Source organism: Chironomus tepperi, unplaced genomic scaffold (assembly GCF_022539635.2).
Source record: "Chironomus tepperi strain 1889 unplaced genomic scaffold, CSIRO-AGI_Ctep_v1 contig_87, whole genome shotgun sequence".
In the NCBI taxonomy this organism is placed as follows: Eukaryota; Metazoa; Arthropoda; class Insecta; order Diptera; family Chironomidae; genus Chironomus; species Chironomus tepperi.
Genome location: NW_027226209.1, coordinates 689,374 through 707,234, shown reverse-complemented (window position 1 = coordinate 707,234; position 17,861 = coordinate 689,374). Strand labels below are relative to the sequence as shown.

General features: G+C 31.2%; 2 protein-coding genes and 1 long non-coding RNA gene across 4 annotated transcripts; 2 read left to right on the top strand and 1 right to left on the bottom strand.

Moving 5' to 3' along the window:
- Window positions 1-156: 156 nt before the first annotated feature.
- mRpL38 (mitochondrial ribosomal protein L38) lies at window positions 157-1,735 on the top strand. Its single transcript, XM_070635227.1, has 5 exons — window positions 157-341; window positions 403-558; window positions 618-766; window positions 825-1,329; window positions 1,387-1,735. The coding sequence occupies exons 1-5, from the start codon at window positions 221-223 to the stop codon at window positions 1,677-1,679; spliced, it is 1,224 nt and encodes a 407-aa protein (XP_070491328.1). The 5' UTR covers window positions 157-220; the 3' UTR covers window positions 1,680-1,735.
- Window positions 1,736-2,571: 836 nt separating this feature from the next.
- LOC139086701 (uncharacterized) lies at window positions 2,572-10,286 on the bottom strand. 2 transcript variants are annotated; one of them, XR_011544052.1, is made up of 3 exons: window positions 10,173-10,286; window positions 2,902-3,105; window positions 2,572-2,815 (listed from the first exon to the last, which is right to left on the bottom strand). It is a non-coding gene; the product is annotated as an uncharacterized lncRNA (long non-coding RNA). The 2 variants fall into 2 exon arrangements; XR_011544053.1 differs by lacking the exon at window positions 10,173-10,286 and adding an exon at window positions 3,977-5,033.
- A 3,684-nt stretch (window positions 10,287-13,970) lies between these two features.
- LOC139086707 (actin, cytoplasmic A3a-like) lies at window positions 13,971-15,616 on the top strand. Its single transcript, XM_070635288.1, has 2 exons — window positions 13,971-14,110; window positions 14,363-15,616. Exon 2 carries the CDS (start codon window positions 14,371-14,373, stop codon window positions 15,499-15,501), a length of 1,131 nt encoding a protein of 376 aa, XP_070491389.1. The 5' UTR covers window positions 13,971-14,110; window positions 14,363-14,370; the 3' UTR covers window positions 15,502-15,616.
- Window positions 15,617-17,861: the final 2,245 nt, after the last annotated feature.

The window sequence follows — 17,861 nt, the reverse complement described above, 5'->3', positions numbered from 1 at the left end:
TTAAAAAGCATTAAATTACTAAACTGTCATATAAAATTTGAAAATTGTACTTTTGAATGTGTGCGTGAATAACATAACGGTTTTGTAAAATTCAAATATCTACAAGAAAATTTACAACGATTTGTTTACAAAAATTCGTGTATTGGAAAACCAACACAATCATAGAAAGTCCATGTGAAATCTTAAATTTAGTGCAATTTAATAAAATTATCCATCAAATATGAGTTATAGATCGATGACATTGCTTAGATTTTGTTCGCCAATTGTTATCCAAGCAAGACATGGACATCGAATGAGAGGAAAAGCTCCAGATGTTGCAAAATCATTAAAAGAACGATTAGGTAAAAGTTTTTATTTTGAAAAAAATATAAATAATTAAAATCTTTTTTAATTCGATTACAGCACCAGTTATTCTTGATGAAGAAGTTGCTAAACGTCATGACATTGGATTTCCATATGAAAAACCACCAAGATCAGCAGAATTCAATAAACGTTTTGACCATCTGAAAAAACAAAGATCAGATTTCAATTTAGAGAAGGCCGCAAGAGCTGCCAAATGTAAGTTACAGTTAAATATCAATAGATATTCTCGTTGTAATCACTATTGTTTATTTTAGTGGAAATAAATTTAGATGAAGTGAAAGTCGATTGGTTCAAAACTGCAGGTCCATTTCACATTCGTAAAATTGCTGAACATTATGGAATTTATGATGATCTCTTTGGAAAGTATGCATACTTTGTACCAAGAGTGTTCCTTGACATCAAAGTAAGTCATCTAAAAATAAAACAGTATATTTTATTATTCATAACTTAATCACTTCCAGTTTCCTATCAACGAAGATACGTTCTATCCAGTTTATAGTGGCAACAAAGTCCAACCAGCACAAGCCAAATCAGTTCCGGAAGTAACGTTTGATCACAAGTTTGCCTTATCGTATTCTCAAAAACCGGAAGAGAATACTTTATGGACTTTAGTTTTAACAAATCCAGACGGTCACTTAACAAAGGAAAATAGTGAATATGTTCATTGGATGGTGTCCAACATCCCAAATAATGACATATCAAAAGGAGATCAAATCGTTCCTTATCTGCAACCAATCCCACCGAAAGGAACTGGACATCATCGATACATTTTCGTACTTTACAAGCAAGACAAGAAACTTGATTTATCGTCAATGAAAGTGACAGATTTGAAGGATTTAGAAAAGAGGACATTCAGCACGTTTGATTTCTATAAGAAGCATGAAGACAGCATAACTCCATCAGGCTTAGCATTTTTCCAAGCAAAATGGGACGAGAGTGTTAGGGATGTATTCCATAAAGAATTTAGTAAGTCACAATATGCTTTAAATTAGTTCTTATCTAACCCAAACCTTTATTTAACAGATATGAAGCAACCCATATTCGAGTATGATTTCCCAAAAGCCTACCTCAATTATCAGAAGCAATTCCCATTGAAGCAGCCATTCAATTTATACCTTGATCGCTATGCTGATCCAAAAGATGTAAATAAACGTTATTTAGAGGAACGATTAGCAAAAACGCATCCATTTGATGGTCCTGAAAAAGAACTTCAATTCCCAAATGCACATGAACTTAGAAAGCACATTCCGTCATGGAAAAAGACGGAAATTAGAAAAGAGAGATTAGGTCGCGGTAGAATTAACGATGCTGTGTAGAGTAAGGCATAAGTTTACATAGAAATAAAATGATAAATAATTTAATGAAAAATATAACAAGACATTGATTTATGCTACAACTACATGAAAGCATTTATATGCTCTCCATTGATAAGAAAAAGAAGGTGCAGCAGAATCGTTATTTATGCCCATATATGGAAGAAAAATGTATGGAATGATGGAAAAATACACTTATGTGCTACGCTCATCATTTTGCACATACACAAGCATTTTATGTGTGAGGTAATCATCATTTAATGTTTATTGGCCTCGTCGGAATTTTTGCTATCGTCGGTAGCTTCAATTTTTGTGTGACTTTATATTGAAAATTTAATATGGATTTAACGGTTTTTTTTTAGTTTGAAAATTTAACGGATTCTTATAATTTGAATTTTATGTCGTAGTTGGTTTTCCCTTTTAGAGATTTTTTGAATTTTTTTCCGTTGAATTTAAAATTCCAGAAGCTCTTGATGAAGTCATGCCTTGCTAGACATGAACTTGAAGGAACGAATAATTAATCATGAGAAATTTGTGCATTATTTTTTATCGACTTTCATTGATTTTTACTATCAATGTCAGTGATTTAAGCTCAATTAAAAGTTATTATTTATAAAAAAGCTCATCAAATTACTCAGTCTATAATTACTCAGAGTGTAATAAAATACAAAAGATACAAGCTGTTTTGTGTACTGCGATAACAATTCAATGTTACGTATGTAAATTATTTGACAATTTACAAGGTACAAATTGTTCATTCGCCTGTACAAAAATAAAAGTATAAATTTCATTTACATCAAATGCAATAACTGTGAAGATATACTATACTTCACCTACTCTAATGCTTTATTAATGCACAAGATTTTCACTTTATAAAAATGCATTAATTTACTATTTTTTTTATATATTTTTCGTTAGTAATTTAATAGAATAATTACTATAATTAATTAATTTCATTCTAGCGTGAAAAGCTTATAAACTCGAAATCAAAAAACAAGTAAAAAGTGCGCACGATGATCATCACAGTGTGAATATTGGGATGATTCATAAATATTTAATTATATTATCGTTGAACATGGGATTAAATGAGATTTAACTCTTTTATTTTGGAGAAATGGAAACTCGATCTTATCGCGTACCTGCAAAATAAATAAAATAAATTGTAATTAAACGCGATCAGTAGCTGCAATTACAAATAAGAAGAAACAGCTCAATTATATTGTACCTGAGGAGTTTGGTATCTGCACGATATACATTAAAGATGACTACAAGTTGTATTTATAATCGTTTATTGGCCCCAATTTTATAAGAAATGTTCCAATTTAATAACTTTTTTCGCTTACATAACAGTCATTTTCTTGCTGCTCTTTAATTTCCACATAACGGATACTATCGGTGCTTGCTACTAACATTGCTGATCAATTCACATCTCAAATGAGAGAAAACATAAGAAAGCATCATAAAATATATAAGAAATAAGATATAATTTTGTATAATTTATCAAAAGAAAAGCAAATATTATTTCCCGTTTAACTTTAACTAACATCAACACTCTCTATTTTGGATATTTATAGAATAATAACATTTTTGATGTCTTATAGACGTGAAAAATATGAGCTTATTGAACTCAATAATCAATTTTGACTGTTGATGAAAGGCTTGCTAAAATGTTGATAAGTTTCGGATGTTAAATTTATTAAAACGCACTTTTTTTCTCGCGAAATTGCAGATATAATCGATTGAGTTATTATTTCAAGGCTTGCAAACTTAATGTTTGGATGAAATGATTTTTAACGGTTTTCTAAATTTTGAAAAGTAACGTATTTTAAAAATTTGAAAAGAAATTGAAAAAATCTAGTACGTTTTTGATTGTGTCCAAGAAAAATCAAGTTCAATCTAGTAAAATTGTTTCAAATTCTATTCCAAATTTTTCGAAAAAACTGAACTGAAATGAAGTTTTTGAATTACTGATCATTTTGTTCTTAAAATGTTTGAAAGTTCAAAAAATCGTTACAAAATGGATCAAATTACATGTAAATTCTAGTCCAAAATTAGACTTTTGTCAAATGATTTGACTTAAATGGATATTAAAGTTATTTCAGCTATTGCCTTATGTGTCTGAATAAAATGTCAAATCACATTCCATCCACCGAAATCGACCCTATTTACATCACTAAAAGTATCAACGTTTATAGCGTTAAAAACACATAAAACTAACACGAATCATATTAGGAGATCGATACTTTATATTTATTTCATGAATTAATATTCTTTCACTTAAGTCTTCTTCATTTTCTTACATCAACCTTTATTTTATAGTCGAGCAGTTGAATAAAATTACCGTGAACTTGAGCTACATTTCAATAATAATCATATCTTTCTATTTCTGTATTTCTACTGTAAATACAGACATTTATTCACATGTATCACTGTATAAACAAAAGCAGATAGGTAATTAGAGGTGCTTTATTTTACTTTCATCATCATTATCACCATCACCATGGCATTAATGTGCAATACCATTTATGATAATGAAAATGTATTATGGAAGGAAGGCAGTCAGAGAGAGATAATGTTTGAGGCCAATTAAAAAAAGTTACAACGTCGGAAGAACCTTAAATGGTATTCAATGAAAAATGAAATGCTTTTCTACTTATATAGTCAGACAATGAACTTGCCACACTATATACTTATTTATTTGTTGTCAGCACTGCATTTTTTATGTGTTAAGATATGAATGTATTCATGCTTGAGATTATCTTATTATTCCTGCACGCGTCATATTATGTGAATGTACATATTATATTTTTATCATATTCTACTTCCGATGCAAGGGAAATGCTCTAGTCAGTCAACTACTAAGTTATGAGCATTTATACAAATATTTAAATTCCGATGACTTGTTAATATCCATATAAGGACTTTCTTTATACTTTACACGCCCATTGATAACTAATTTGTCTCAGCCATTCCTCTTTTTATAAATCTTACATCCCCACGCGTTCAATTATCATTCCAAAAATGTATAAATTATTCACTTAGTATCTTTACGGTTGGTTCCAGTGCCGATGAAATCTGATTTTTCATTTCAATTTTAATTTTGAAGCAATTTCTACAGTCTGATGGGAGTTGTCAAATTATGACGTCTGAAGTTGGACAGATGTTGACGGGAGTTCCATAGGTAAATGCGTCGTTGATGGCTCTTATATTTTAGGTATGCTAAAAAGTATGAATTTCAATTGTTTTGAGTATTTACCAAATTTTTCAATTATTAGTAACTGGAAAATCTAGAAAGGCTTCTAAAAGTCTCATTTACGGCGTCCTTGGTAAGTTCATAAATATTTATTGCACGAGTCACTCTTGGTTCTTCCGCTAATCCCTCAAATTTTTTTATATTCTGCTGTGCAGAATTTCTAAGCAAATATTCGATTGAATCAAAAATGTACACATAAAGTTCAAAATTTGAACCAGTCTTTAAATTATGAACTTCAGTTATATACCCCAATTGATTTGAATTTAAACCGTTTAATATTTAAATTAGCTTCTTAAATTCTTGAAATTCCTGTTATAGACACTCCTCGAAACTCCGTGACGTCATTTTTAATTCTTCTAAGAAATTCTTTTAAAAACCTCAGAAATTCCAATATTTTAAATGACGTCATTTGCTAATAATCTCCTCATATCTGTCACGAGACATCAAATGCATGTGAATAATGAGACTCAGTCAATTTGACGATGACACAAATTTCACTTCAAACTACTTATTTCACAAATCCAATTATAATGTTGAAATGGATAGAAAGCCAACAGCATGGTGGTATTTTTGTTCTATTGTTCATTATTTAAGCTAATTAAATGTCAAGCAGCATAATTAGTTAAAGAAATAAGTAAATAAAGTTGACTTACTTACTTATCAACAGCAAAAGCATTAAAATATTTTTTTATTGAAATATTGTTCAAAAGCTATAAAATTTTTATGTGGATGGCTTAAATTACTCAGTTATGGTGAGCATAAAACTCAAAAATTTTTGTCAATTGACTCATGTCCATAATTGAAAATTTTTTTATAATTCAGCGATATTCTCAGCACATTTTGAACATTTATGGATATATTTTGGACTTTTGACTAGGTTAATGGCACTGATGATATGGCAATTTCCTTTATACTATAAATCGATTATGATTGTCATAAAATAATATATTTAAAGAATAATGCAAATATTTAATGTCTGGACAACTTTCCCTCGTCGCTTTATAATGAAATGTAAGTAAATATATGAAATATCAGCTTAATTTAATTAACTAATGAACGCAATGATCAAAAGCAATTTCGCCCTTAATTGAAACAGCATATAGGAACATGTTTCTCTTTAATTAAATTACAGATGATACAGATCGATTAAGCACACTTTAGAGATAATCTTTACAAAATGTTAACTTAATTAAATTATGCAGCGAAGCTACAGACCATAAATACTTTAATTATCAACGACTTTCTAATATTCAAATTGACAAAACCCAAGGGTCAGACACTATTGAAAAATTTTTTAAATCCAATTTTTACAATTTCTTCCATACAGAAATTGTAGAAATTGTAAAAATTGTAGAAATTGCAATTTACAATTTTTCTCCATATAAAAATTGTAGAAATTGTAGAAATCAAATTTCACAATTTTTTTTCATACAAAAATTGAGAAAAATTGTGTTTTTACAATTTTTATGGAATTAGTATGCTACACGTGTTTTCTATAATTAACAGAGATTAAAACGGATAATTGCATTTTTTTAGGGGTTTTTAACTTAGTAAAAGAAAATTGAGTCTTAATTTGGTTTTTTTGTTGATTTTTGAACTCATTATACGAAATTCAATACAAAGTTGGATTTTCCCGATATGTTTTTCACCTCGAGTAAGAAACCCGAAGCAAGATACGGTTTTTTTGAGGGGTTTTTCGCCCTTAGTAAGAAACCCGAGGCAAAATTCGGCTTCTTTGAGAAGTTTTTCGCCCTTAGTAAGAAACCCGAGGCAAAATTCGGCTTCTTTGAGAGGTTTTTCGCCCTTAGTAAGAAACCCGAAACAAAATTCGGCTTTTTTGAGGAATTTTTCGCCCTTAGTAAGAAACCCGAGGCAAAATTCGGCTTCTTTGAGAAGTTTTTCGCCCTTAGTAAGAAACCCGAGGCAAAATTCGGCTTCTTTGAGAAGTTTTTCGCCCTTAGTAAGAAACCCGAGGCAAAATTCGGCTTCTTTGAGAGGTTTTTCGCCCTTAGTAAGAAACCCGAAACAAAATTCGGTTTTTTTGAGAGGTTTTTCGCCCTTAGTAAGAAACCCGAGGCAAAATTCGGCTTTTTTGAGGGGTTTTTCGCCCTTAGTAAGAAACCCGAGGCGAAAATCGGCTATTTTGAGAGGTTTTTCGCCCTTAGTAAGAAACCCGAGGCGAAATTCGGCTTTTTTGAGAGGTTTTTCGCCCTTAGTAAGAAACCCGAGGCGAAATTAGGCTTTTCTGAGTGAATTAATACCATCATTTGACAAATTTAAGGCTAAATTTAGCTATTTTGATGTTATTTAAGTTGAAATTAATGGTTGATAAAAGAACATCGATTAATTTTTTATTGCTTTGCAACATATTTGAAGAAATAAAGAGGAAATTGGATTTTACTCTGTTTTAAGGAAATCGACCCAAAATCGAAATGAATAAATATCAATTTCAGTGTTTTTAACAACATTTTCTACGTGTAAACAATTAAAAATTTATAAATTTAATGAAAAATATTATATTTTGTCATCATAATCATTAATATCATCAAAAACTATAGAAAGAAATCAGAAAAAATATTTTTCTCTTGTTAAAGACTTGAAAACATTTTCAGTTAAAATCAGAAAGAAATACAATTTTTACAATTTTTCACAATTTTTTGCATACAAAAAATTGTAAAAATTGTAGAAATCAATTTCACAATTTTTTTTCAAGAGAAATTGTAAAAATTGTAGAAATCAAATTTTTTACAATTTCTCCATACAAATTTTAAGAAATATTTCTACAATTTTAAAAATAGTGTCTGACCCTTGACAAAACCCTTCAAATTCGATTGTATGGTTTTGAAAGTTAATTCAAATTTTAAATGGCAGTTGAAAATGACTCGAGTGGAAGAATCAAAAATTTCACTGATATTATCTTCATTCCATCGCTGAAGTCATCATTATTCAAAGAATTCGACAAGCACTTCTCAAAACAATATTATAATTGACTGATCAATACGTAGTCACCTCTCAAAAACAATATTTAAATAGCTAAAGATGAGTCATTTAAACGTCTCATAAGTAAATAATTTTCTTTCATTATATTCAATAGCTGATTCATTCTGAAGGTTAAATCGTTGTTTGTTTTTATGAAAAAGTAAACATTTTCCACTGCAAGAGTATATGATTGTTGAAGTTCATTGCTAAAACGTGTTCAATTAGCAATTGCAAATATCTGTAAGCCGGCGTCTCATGTTATTTCCAGTAAAAAATGCTATGAGAAATAAAACGAGAAGCTGAAAAATCTGTATGAGATATGAATATTGAAATATCTCGCTTCAGTTGTATTAAGTGTCAAATTACACAAAACCGGCTTTTTTTTCTCTCACTGCCCGCGCTAAACCACACAAATATTTTTTGTTTATAATCAAATAAACGAAACACCAAACACGCAATAATAATTTTGATGCAATTTAGTTCCACCATAAAATATTTAAAAAATTTTTCATTTGCATGCGGTGTTTACTTCCAGCAGAGATTTCATGAAGGGGGGAAATAAAAATTAAAATCGATTCCATACATTTTTCAGCAGGTGAAATCACTGCCGGGTTTTTAAATCCGAATCAATCACATCATAAGACATTACCTGCCTGCCTGCATATTATGAAGACGTGATCTACAAGTTTCAGGGCATGTCTGTTTATGTTATTTTTTTTGCATCGAAAAATTTCATTTTGATGACTCACGGATAGTAGCGACAATATTAATAAAACTGGTTGGAGTAACCAGGCATACGTCATCGTCTGTGATATAAGTATGTGATATAGGAAAAATGACTAAAAACTTTTTCAATATTTCTGTTGATGAAATCATGCTTTGATTATGCATAAAGCTCATGAGTTGTTTCGATAATAAAAATATATAGTCATAAAATGAACTGATTTGAACTGCAAAAAAAAAGTATTTTATGTCTAAATTTGAAGATTATACTGCTGCTTATGAGATTACTGTAAACCTTGAGAATTAGTAATACAATGAAACGGTGATTTGTTATAAAAATAAAATAGCGTTGACAAAAATGGCAATTTCTACTCAATTCGTTGGAATCTCATTGAGTATTGAATTCACATAAACAAGGATTAAAAGATTTATGATTTTAACTCCTTTTTGGAATTTAAAATTTTAAACGAGTTTTTGCAATTTGAAATTTAATGTATTTTGAAATGTAATTGAAGTGTATTCTTGATGTAATGATTCAAAACCCTTCAATTCCACTCCCAAATGACTGTTGAAAGTTCTATAAAATTGTACGGTTCTCAAGCACAAGTCAAGCAAAGCATACGCGTCAAAAAATTAAAATTTCAAATCAAAATTTTCTCCTCAATTCATAAATTTCAAAGTGATTCTCGCTTCAAGGCAGTTTGCCAGCTCTTTTCACTACGCGAACTTCGGAACGCCTTTCAAGTTTTGGTGTACAAACAGTTTTTACCTATTGTATTTAAACACGATATGATGCAAAAAGAAGAAAAATAGTTAAAAACTCTCATGGTAAATAACAATAATAATAATAATATGTATAGAGTATAAGTAATGACGAGTTCATGCCAAAAATGAAAGTGAAATGAGCAACCATGCTTCAAAGGCCATCGATTTAAAAAGTTTTATGCCTAAAATAGATAGATCAACGCGACCTATTATGGCATTTCTCACATATGAACATGTATCTATGATAATTAATAAGTTTAACACATTCAAATAGGAGCTGTCATGTACCATGTGTACATTCCAAATTATAAATTTTAATTTAGCAAGTTTGCTGATGTTTAATAGAAGGGCATGTGGATGAAAATATTTATCAAAAACATTAAAAAGTATGTAAAGAAAAATGTTAACACTGTTATGTGAATGACCTGACAGCCAATTACACATTTTTTTCTTCTTTCTCACTTCCATTATACTCTTTTTTTTCTCTTTACTCGTAACTCAATGCTTAATTGATTGTTAATATCCATCATTATTAGACTGCACTTCCATAAATGGTTTTAAAATAATATTTATTGTGCTTAATGTTCAAGCGTGCGATTAAATATTATTTATACACTATAGGCGATCAAGTTTTTCAATTTTTCACCATTTTTTAAGTTGTTGATGTGCCTAACTAGCCATTTTAATTAATAGGGAAAATTCAAAAAATTTCTATAGCTGCATAAATCTATTAAGGCTGTAAAAACTTCCAACTAAAAGATATTTGAATAATTTACTAATGTTGGCATCGTAAACTGCTGGTATGAGAACTTGTAACATCTTCTTCTGTTGCCTTTTCCATTTAATGAATGGAGAACTGGATGTTCTTCCTGTACAACATTAAGTTAGTCATTGGAATGTTGCCATAAACATTCCTTACCCAAGCAGAACAATTTATTTGTTTCATTGCTGCCTTTGTTATAACGTTCATTTGAGATTTGAACAATATTTCTTGAACATAGTTGAAAACCCCTTTTAATTGAAAAGTTCAGTTTTACTTTAAACTTTGAAGAATAAACATCATTTAAATCCATTAGGATCTCTTAATTGCATTCACACCCAAAAATAATTACAAAAGCGTTGATGGGAAGACGTGGCAATCCCTATTATCGAATCGTAACGGCAGTTTTTAGTCCATTTTAATGATGAAAATTAAATTTGCGTACGACACCGGTTTTTGTCCCAATTATTGACAAATAAAAGCGTGTAAAAAGCACGAATAATTAATTGGATAATCGCAATTACGGTGCTCTTTACTGTCACCATTCAATCATATCTATTAATTAAAGAAAATCATGTTTTAAATTTCAATTTTAAGTATCCCAAAGTTATAAAAAATAGCAATTACATAAGCAGACAGTCAAACATTAATTCCTCAATTAAAGTCATAGACATAGAAGTAAAAAGTGAAATCATTCCTCCCTTTGCTGACTCATAGTATGCTTTCCTTCGTATCATTGACTTTGCGTTTTTATAAAGTGCAAATATGCTATTTTCTTCTTTGCCATGCATAATTATTTCGCGGATTATCGTCAACACAATATGCAGTGTAATCAACATTTCTCTTTGTACAACAAAATTGTATATTTATCATAATCCACATTTAAAATTGAATTAAACATTTAAAGGATTTGCATTAAATTTACTTTATTTTTCGTTCAGCTTCCTACTCTATTCCGTTTTAATTTTCGCTTTCTTGGTTTTTCTTCTTCTGTTTTGCTCTTTAACAAGAAGTGTAGTAAGCACATAAGTAGCAATGTCGTTAACTTGTTTCGGTATTGTATTAGTGATTTTTAGACATATATCGAGAGAGTACAGCAGCCTCAGGAAAATTTTGGTTGTCTGCAGAATAAAAAAGTAGATACTTTTGCAGACATGCGTAGTCTCATCTCAACACGTGTTGATGTCCTCATAAAACAACAAACATGAGTCTCATGCCGTTAAAACTTGGAACATTATTTTAACTTCTACTTCCATCAAAATGAATTTTCCATGTTTTATTTTGCCCAGCAATCGAATTCAATTCATTTGAAGTCTCAAGAGATGGATTTATACAGACTGTCGTGTGTTCTGCATAATTTAATTTGAGGATATTATTATTTTACGGAAATATCATCCGTTCTAGAACAAAAAAAAAATCAATATTTAATTGCTATAGATTTGTTTGTGTACTGTTCACCCGGCAGTTTTTCCATTCCTATCGACTCGTTCTCCTCTCTTTCTCTCCATTCATCTCTACATCATCGGAATAAAAGGGAAGTTCAAGTGAGTCATCGTCCCACGCATAGAACATTGAATCCTTGAACTCTCTCACAATCATACACAAAATTGCAATGCAAAAAAATATCTATCCATACATAGACATATAATGGATTCGGAGGGGTCAATGAAATATTTTTTTTTCACACAAAAAAAATAATACGAAAAAAATAAGAATTGATATGCACCGGCAACGCTGATGAATCATCATATAAGAAAAGAAAAAGAAACAAATCAAGTCTTCCTTTTGACGATATAAAACTATTTATAAAGTAAGGGAGCACATACATTGCATATTAAATTTAAAAAAAAGAAATAAGGGAAAAGGAAATTGCAAAAATGAGTCAGGTGGTCCCTAGCAAAAGTAAAACATATAAAAACGAGTTTGCTTTCATGTTAATATGATTTAAAATTCAGTGTTGTTTTATGAATTGTTTGTTGTTGTTTAGGCTGAACACGTAGGATGATAAATATTGTCAGACATTAATATCATTTAATAGAAAGTATTGAATTGAAAATAGAAATTACTCTGTAGTATATGTATGGGAAGCTTAGAGTATGGCATGATGAAATGATAAATTTGAAGTTGTTGTCTAGGATCTCGTGACCTACAAATCTAACTATATCCTTTTAGATCTCTTTTGGTTGTGTTTTATACCAATATTCTTAAAGAATTAATCCTTCAAACCTAGGTCAGTCATCAGACACATCTAATATCCTTATATGGACTGAATGTCTTCTTCCATCCACTCGCATTTCTATTTTACATCCTCACTGACCTTTAAATGAATTGTAATTCATGACCTACTTAGAAGGCGTCTGAAGTTGATTTTATCGCTGAATACTTACCACTTGGGAGCCATTCATTTATCATGTTATGCCAAAAGACGATTTATTAAGACTTCCAAATATGAAACTTCCCAAAACACAAACGTATAAAGTGAGCAACCCATTGGCAATATCTAATATCAGGATGTAATGTCTTGATCATCGTGCGAATCCTTGTTTTATCGAGAACATTCTGTATAATCAATCAGATATCGCTCCCTGGTGGGAATCGAACCCTTGTATTCACAAACAGATATAATGGTATCCAGTATGTTACCTAACATACCTTACCCTTTCACAGGCAGATTTTCCTTTATATGGCTAGATACCATAGTTTCCACTCTGACTAGACACCGAAAAATAGAATACTGTCTCTAGCAAAAGTCTCTTTTCACTCTAGTGATCTCTTGCCATCTACAAACTCAGATTCATAAACCTTAATTAGAGTTTCTCTCATCTTTTTATCCTTTGCAAATCATCAAGTCATTTCATCTGATTAGCAACCCTGCTCAAATTTCATCGTCAAAATTGATTGAGTTTAAACAATAAAGATTTTCAAAAAGATTGATGATGAGTTTGGTCAATAATAAAAGAGGAGAGAATTTAGAACGAAATGTTGGCTATTAGCTTACTGCTAAGATATTGATCAGCACATTTTACATGTAAAAAGATACGTTAGCTGACATAAATGAACTAAATATAAAGTTTTTTTCATTTTCTCGCATTAAGCTTTTTGCTTTGAGCATTTCTTTTATCTGCCTGATTTATGCTGCATTGCCAAATTTTCCTATGAGTCAAAGTAGCTACGAATCAAGCAGCAGATATGATGATTATTCTATTTTGAACAGATATTTTTTTGAGAATTTCAATTGCCGCACATTACAACAACAATATTGAATAGAGTCTATAGAGTAAAAGTTCAATACCAATTTCCTGACATTTCAATCATCAATTGTGACGATGCTTCGCGTAATTGTCTAATTCTACATGTACAAATATCATTGACCAATTAATGACATAAAAGTCAATCTCATTTCATATAAGAGCAAATTTATTGCCTTATATGGTCATATTTGGGAACGAAAATGTACAATTGACAATTGTAGAGGTAGAAAAATGTGTAAGGTGTTTGTTGATAAGCATGCTGGGTGTGTTGAACGGTTAAAAAATTGTTCAATTGTTAGAATTTTAATGCATCAGTTTTAAAATTGATTTTTCTTCTTTGGAAGTATGTGAGGATTATCAAAGGTGCCTCCTTTAACCACACCAACAAAAGCAAATTCTTTATACTACTTAATTGTTTTTATCACACATTGAATAAATTTCACGAAAAGAACACGTTAATCACGAGTTATGTTGAACAAATTATATCATTCTTGCTGATAACGCACACAACTTGGGTAAAAATGACGTTGCGAAACTGATAACAATACTGCTGATAAAGATAGCAGCAAAAAATTATCAAGCACATAAATTAGACTGCAGGTGTGATTTTCAATTCAATTCTAGTTTTTCATCGGTTAGTGGCTTATCTAAAGTCAACGCTTTGAGTTATTTATCATCTGAAAATATTTTAATTTAAAAAAAAGTAAGTTTGTTGTTATTTGCATACTGTGCTGTGGTCAAATTTTTGTGAATCTCAATAGTGTCAAAAAAAATAAAATAAATATTATTCCAAAATATGGAACTAGGGCACTAAAGTTCATTACAAATGTGGATTATGTAATATCGAACAATCTAGTAAATTTCTGTGACTAATTAACCAACGCCCTAAAATGATAAAATGATGGCAGAACTTGCTAATTTATACTAATTTCTAACTATTTGTTCTTCTAATTAGCTGCCAATATGTGTGACGAAGAAGTTGCCGCATTAGTCGTTGACAATGGTTCAGGTATGTGCAAAGCCGGTTTCGCCGGAGATGATGCACCAAGAGCCGTCTTCCCATCAATTGTTGGACGTCCACGTCATCAAGGAGTTATGGTTGGTATGGGACAAAAGGATTCATATGTTGGTGATGAGGCTCAAAGCAAACGTGGTATTCTTACCTTGAAATACCCAATTGAACACGGTATTGTCACTAACTGGGATGATATGGAGAAAATCTGGCACCACACATTCTACAATGAACTCCGTGTTGCACCAGAAGAACATCCAGTTCTCCTCACTGAAGCTCCATTGAATCCAAAAGCCAACAGAGAGAAGATGACACAAATCATGTTTGAAACCTTCAACACCCCAGCCATGTATGTCTCAATTCAAGCTGTCCTTTCATTGTATGCCTCAGGACGTACAACCGGTATTGTGTTGGATTCAGGAGATGGTGTCTCACACACAGTCCCAATCTATGAAGGTTATGCCCTTCCCCATGCCATCCTTCGTCTTGACTTGGCTGGACGTGATTTAACTGACTTCCTCATGAAGATTTTAACAGAACGTGGTTACACATTCACAACCACAGCCGAACGTGAAATTGTTCGTGACATTAAGGAAAAATTGTGCTATGTTGCATTGGACTTCGAACAAGAAATGGCCACAGCTGCATCATCAAGCTCATTGGAGAAATCATATGAATTACCCGATGGACAAGTCATCACAATCGGAAACGAGAGATTCCGTTGCCCAGAAACCCTCTTCCAACCATCATACATTGGTATGGAATCCAATGGAATCCATGAAACAACATACAACTCAATCATGAAGTGCGATGTTGATATCCGTAAGGACTTGTATGCCAACACTGTCCTCTCAGGAGGTACCACAATGTTCCCAGGTATTGCTGATCGTATGCAAAAGGAAATCACAGCTCTTGCACCATCAACAATGAAGATTAAGATCATTGCACCACCAGAACGTAAATACTCTGTCTGGATCGGAGGTTCAATCTTGGCTTCACTCTCAACCTTCCAACAAATGTGGATCAGCAAACAAGAATATGATGAATCTGGCCCATCAATTGTCCACAGAAAATGCTTCTAAATTAACACATATTAAATTTTTATTATATTTTTTCATCGTTACATCTTCAAAGACTGTTTTAATTGTTAACTGCAGTCTTTAATAAAGTACTTTATTAAAACTGATACCAAAAATATTTTTGACATGCTTGTTTCTTTCTCTTATTTTTTTGGTTTCATTAACAACGTTCAAAAGAAATTATAATAATCATCAAGCGAAGATGAGAGAGAGGAGAATCATTATTAAAATTATGTAGTAGTCATAATCATAAGCTCCATAATCATTTGAAATGCAACGTTATAAAATGCCGATTGAAGTAAAAATATGTGTAAATGTGTATATGAAATGTGTATAAGAAAAAGATCTGAATGAGTTTCAAGCAGCAGCAATACAAAACAACAAAAAAACTTTTTACCGTATTCTCTACTTTGATGTTAAATAATATGCTGCTTGCTACTGCCCACAATTATGGGAATGAAAAAAAAGCGAGCTGGTAAATCGAGAAATTGTGAGGAATTCTGCCGTAGAGTATGCATAAGAAATAAATGAAATGTAATGAGATCATTCGTAAATGATGTTCAGTTCTTAATGGTATTGATCGGGACTAAGTAGATTGTAATGTCAACAAGATGGAATCAAAGGTATCGAGTCATGCATAGTCAAGTTAGGCAACAGATCGGATATCAGTATCGCTCTTTTATCAGTACGTGGGTTCGAATCGTAAAAAAGATCGATCTCTTAATCATTATACAGAGTGTTGTCGATATGACAAGGCATTCACACAATACTCACGTCACTACACGTGCATAGACGTTAATATCAATAATCAGACTCGATCAAAAGTTCAATTACAAGCTTAAAGAAAAGTTTACTTAAAACTAGTTTTTTAACAGTATGACTCAGTAAGATTACTAGGAAAAAGATAATGCCAAATTGGAGGACATTCGGAGATAAGCCTCAAGATGGATTAGGAATGGTCTGGAATTTTGGAGCATAGAACCCTTTATGGTTTACGTTGCGCCATATCTCAGGGTGGATAAGTTATTATGTTGCAAACTTGTATCAAGTTGCGTCAAGTTCCAAGGATGACTAATGTCATTAAGTTTCAAGGACCATCAATATCCATTCTGTTGTCTCCTAGAACTAGACATGCAATTAATCAAGTTGAATCCTGACTCCTCGAGATCGGCACTGCGGAGATAGAAGATCTATTATGCCCTCATAAAGCCCCTAAGATGTCTATACCCTCGCTATGCCCTTGATCATCAACCAAAGTTGTTCAAAAATAGCTGATTACGTATATTCACAACAACAACAAAGTCCTTATCAAAACAATTGAGAGTTGTGTAATACCCAATATACAATCGTATGATATGTCAAATATGAATCAAATATATTGTTCCTTAAAAAATGACGTGGAGTTCCTAAAATTCTATATTCTCATAAACATCACCTGTAAATGAATCCAAATGAAAAGAAGAAGAGATTATATGAGTTGAGCAACTTATAGTTTTCTTCCTCTTTTTTTCATGGCACAAACACTGCGTTAAGTACTTTTCTTTTTCTTATTTTAACATCATCATCGTTCCTGTATACATTAATACAGAAAAAATAAGTATAATTTTTGCGAAGGAAAAGAGAACTAGTTTTGTTGCATACAGTTCTTCATTCTTTTCAATATCTAAATTTAGTTTTATGCTTTATGCAGTCCAATGTAATATTGAATGGTATGGTTTTATATCGTATGAAGCTATAAAAATTGATCCCATTTAAAATATGTATTAACAATGAGAAGCAGTGAGATACTCAAGTACTACACAAAAACTGATTAACATAAACATTGCTATGCATCAATAGAGTCACAAGTATAATGGAAATTAAGTACAGGGAGTGTATATGATAGAGAACATAAAGTAACCAAAAAAATTGAAATATGTGTATATAATGAGCAAAACACAATAAGTGCTTTGACAAAAGATCGTTTTATTTCCTCTACATCCATAAAGATAAAGATTAAATTCCATGCGGGTCTGGACAGAAAAAAATGTTAAAATTTTAAACTTTCAAAATGACTTTTAATGACAATTTCAGTTGATTTTTGGCGGAACTGATATGAATTCTTAATTTAGCTCCTCTGAAAAACCTAAACGCAAGAGGTGCTTTAATGTTTTAAGCTTAATAGATTAAAAATTGACGTTTTGGATATGAGTCATTGAATTTATTGATAAAACTTATCTTCGAACGAGTTAAATGATAATACTGAGAAATACTTAAGGCACAACATACGACATACTTTTTATCATATCTTAACTATTACCTGCCTACTTGGAAGTCGTTCACTTTATTACACTTTTCTTAGTGTTTTATTTTTCAGGGGAGAA

Bases quoted from the DNA above. Each gene is read 5' to 3' on its own strand.
- mRpL38 (XM_070635227.1), top strand. From the start codon at position 221: ATGAGTTATAGATCGATGACATTGCTTAGATTTTGTTCGCCAATTGTT. The intron at 767-824 runs GTAAGTCATCTA...AATCACTTCCAG, and splicing joins GAGTGTTCCTTGACATCAAA to TTTCCTATCAACGAAGATAC. The intron at 1,330-1,386 runs GTAAGTCACAAT...TTTATTTAACAG, and splicing joins TGTATTCCATAAAGAATTTA to ATATGAAGCAACCCATATTC.
- LOC139086707 (XM_070635288.1), top strand. From the start codon at position 14,371: ATGTGTGACGAAGAAGTTGCCGCATTAGTCGTTGACAATGGTTCAGGT.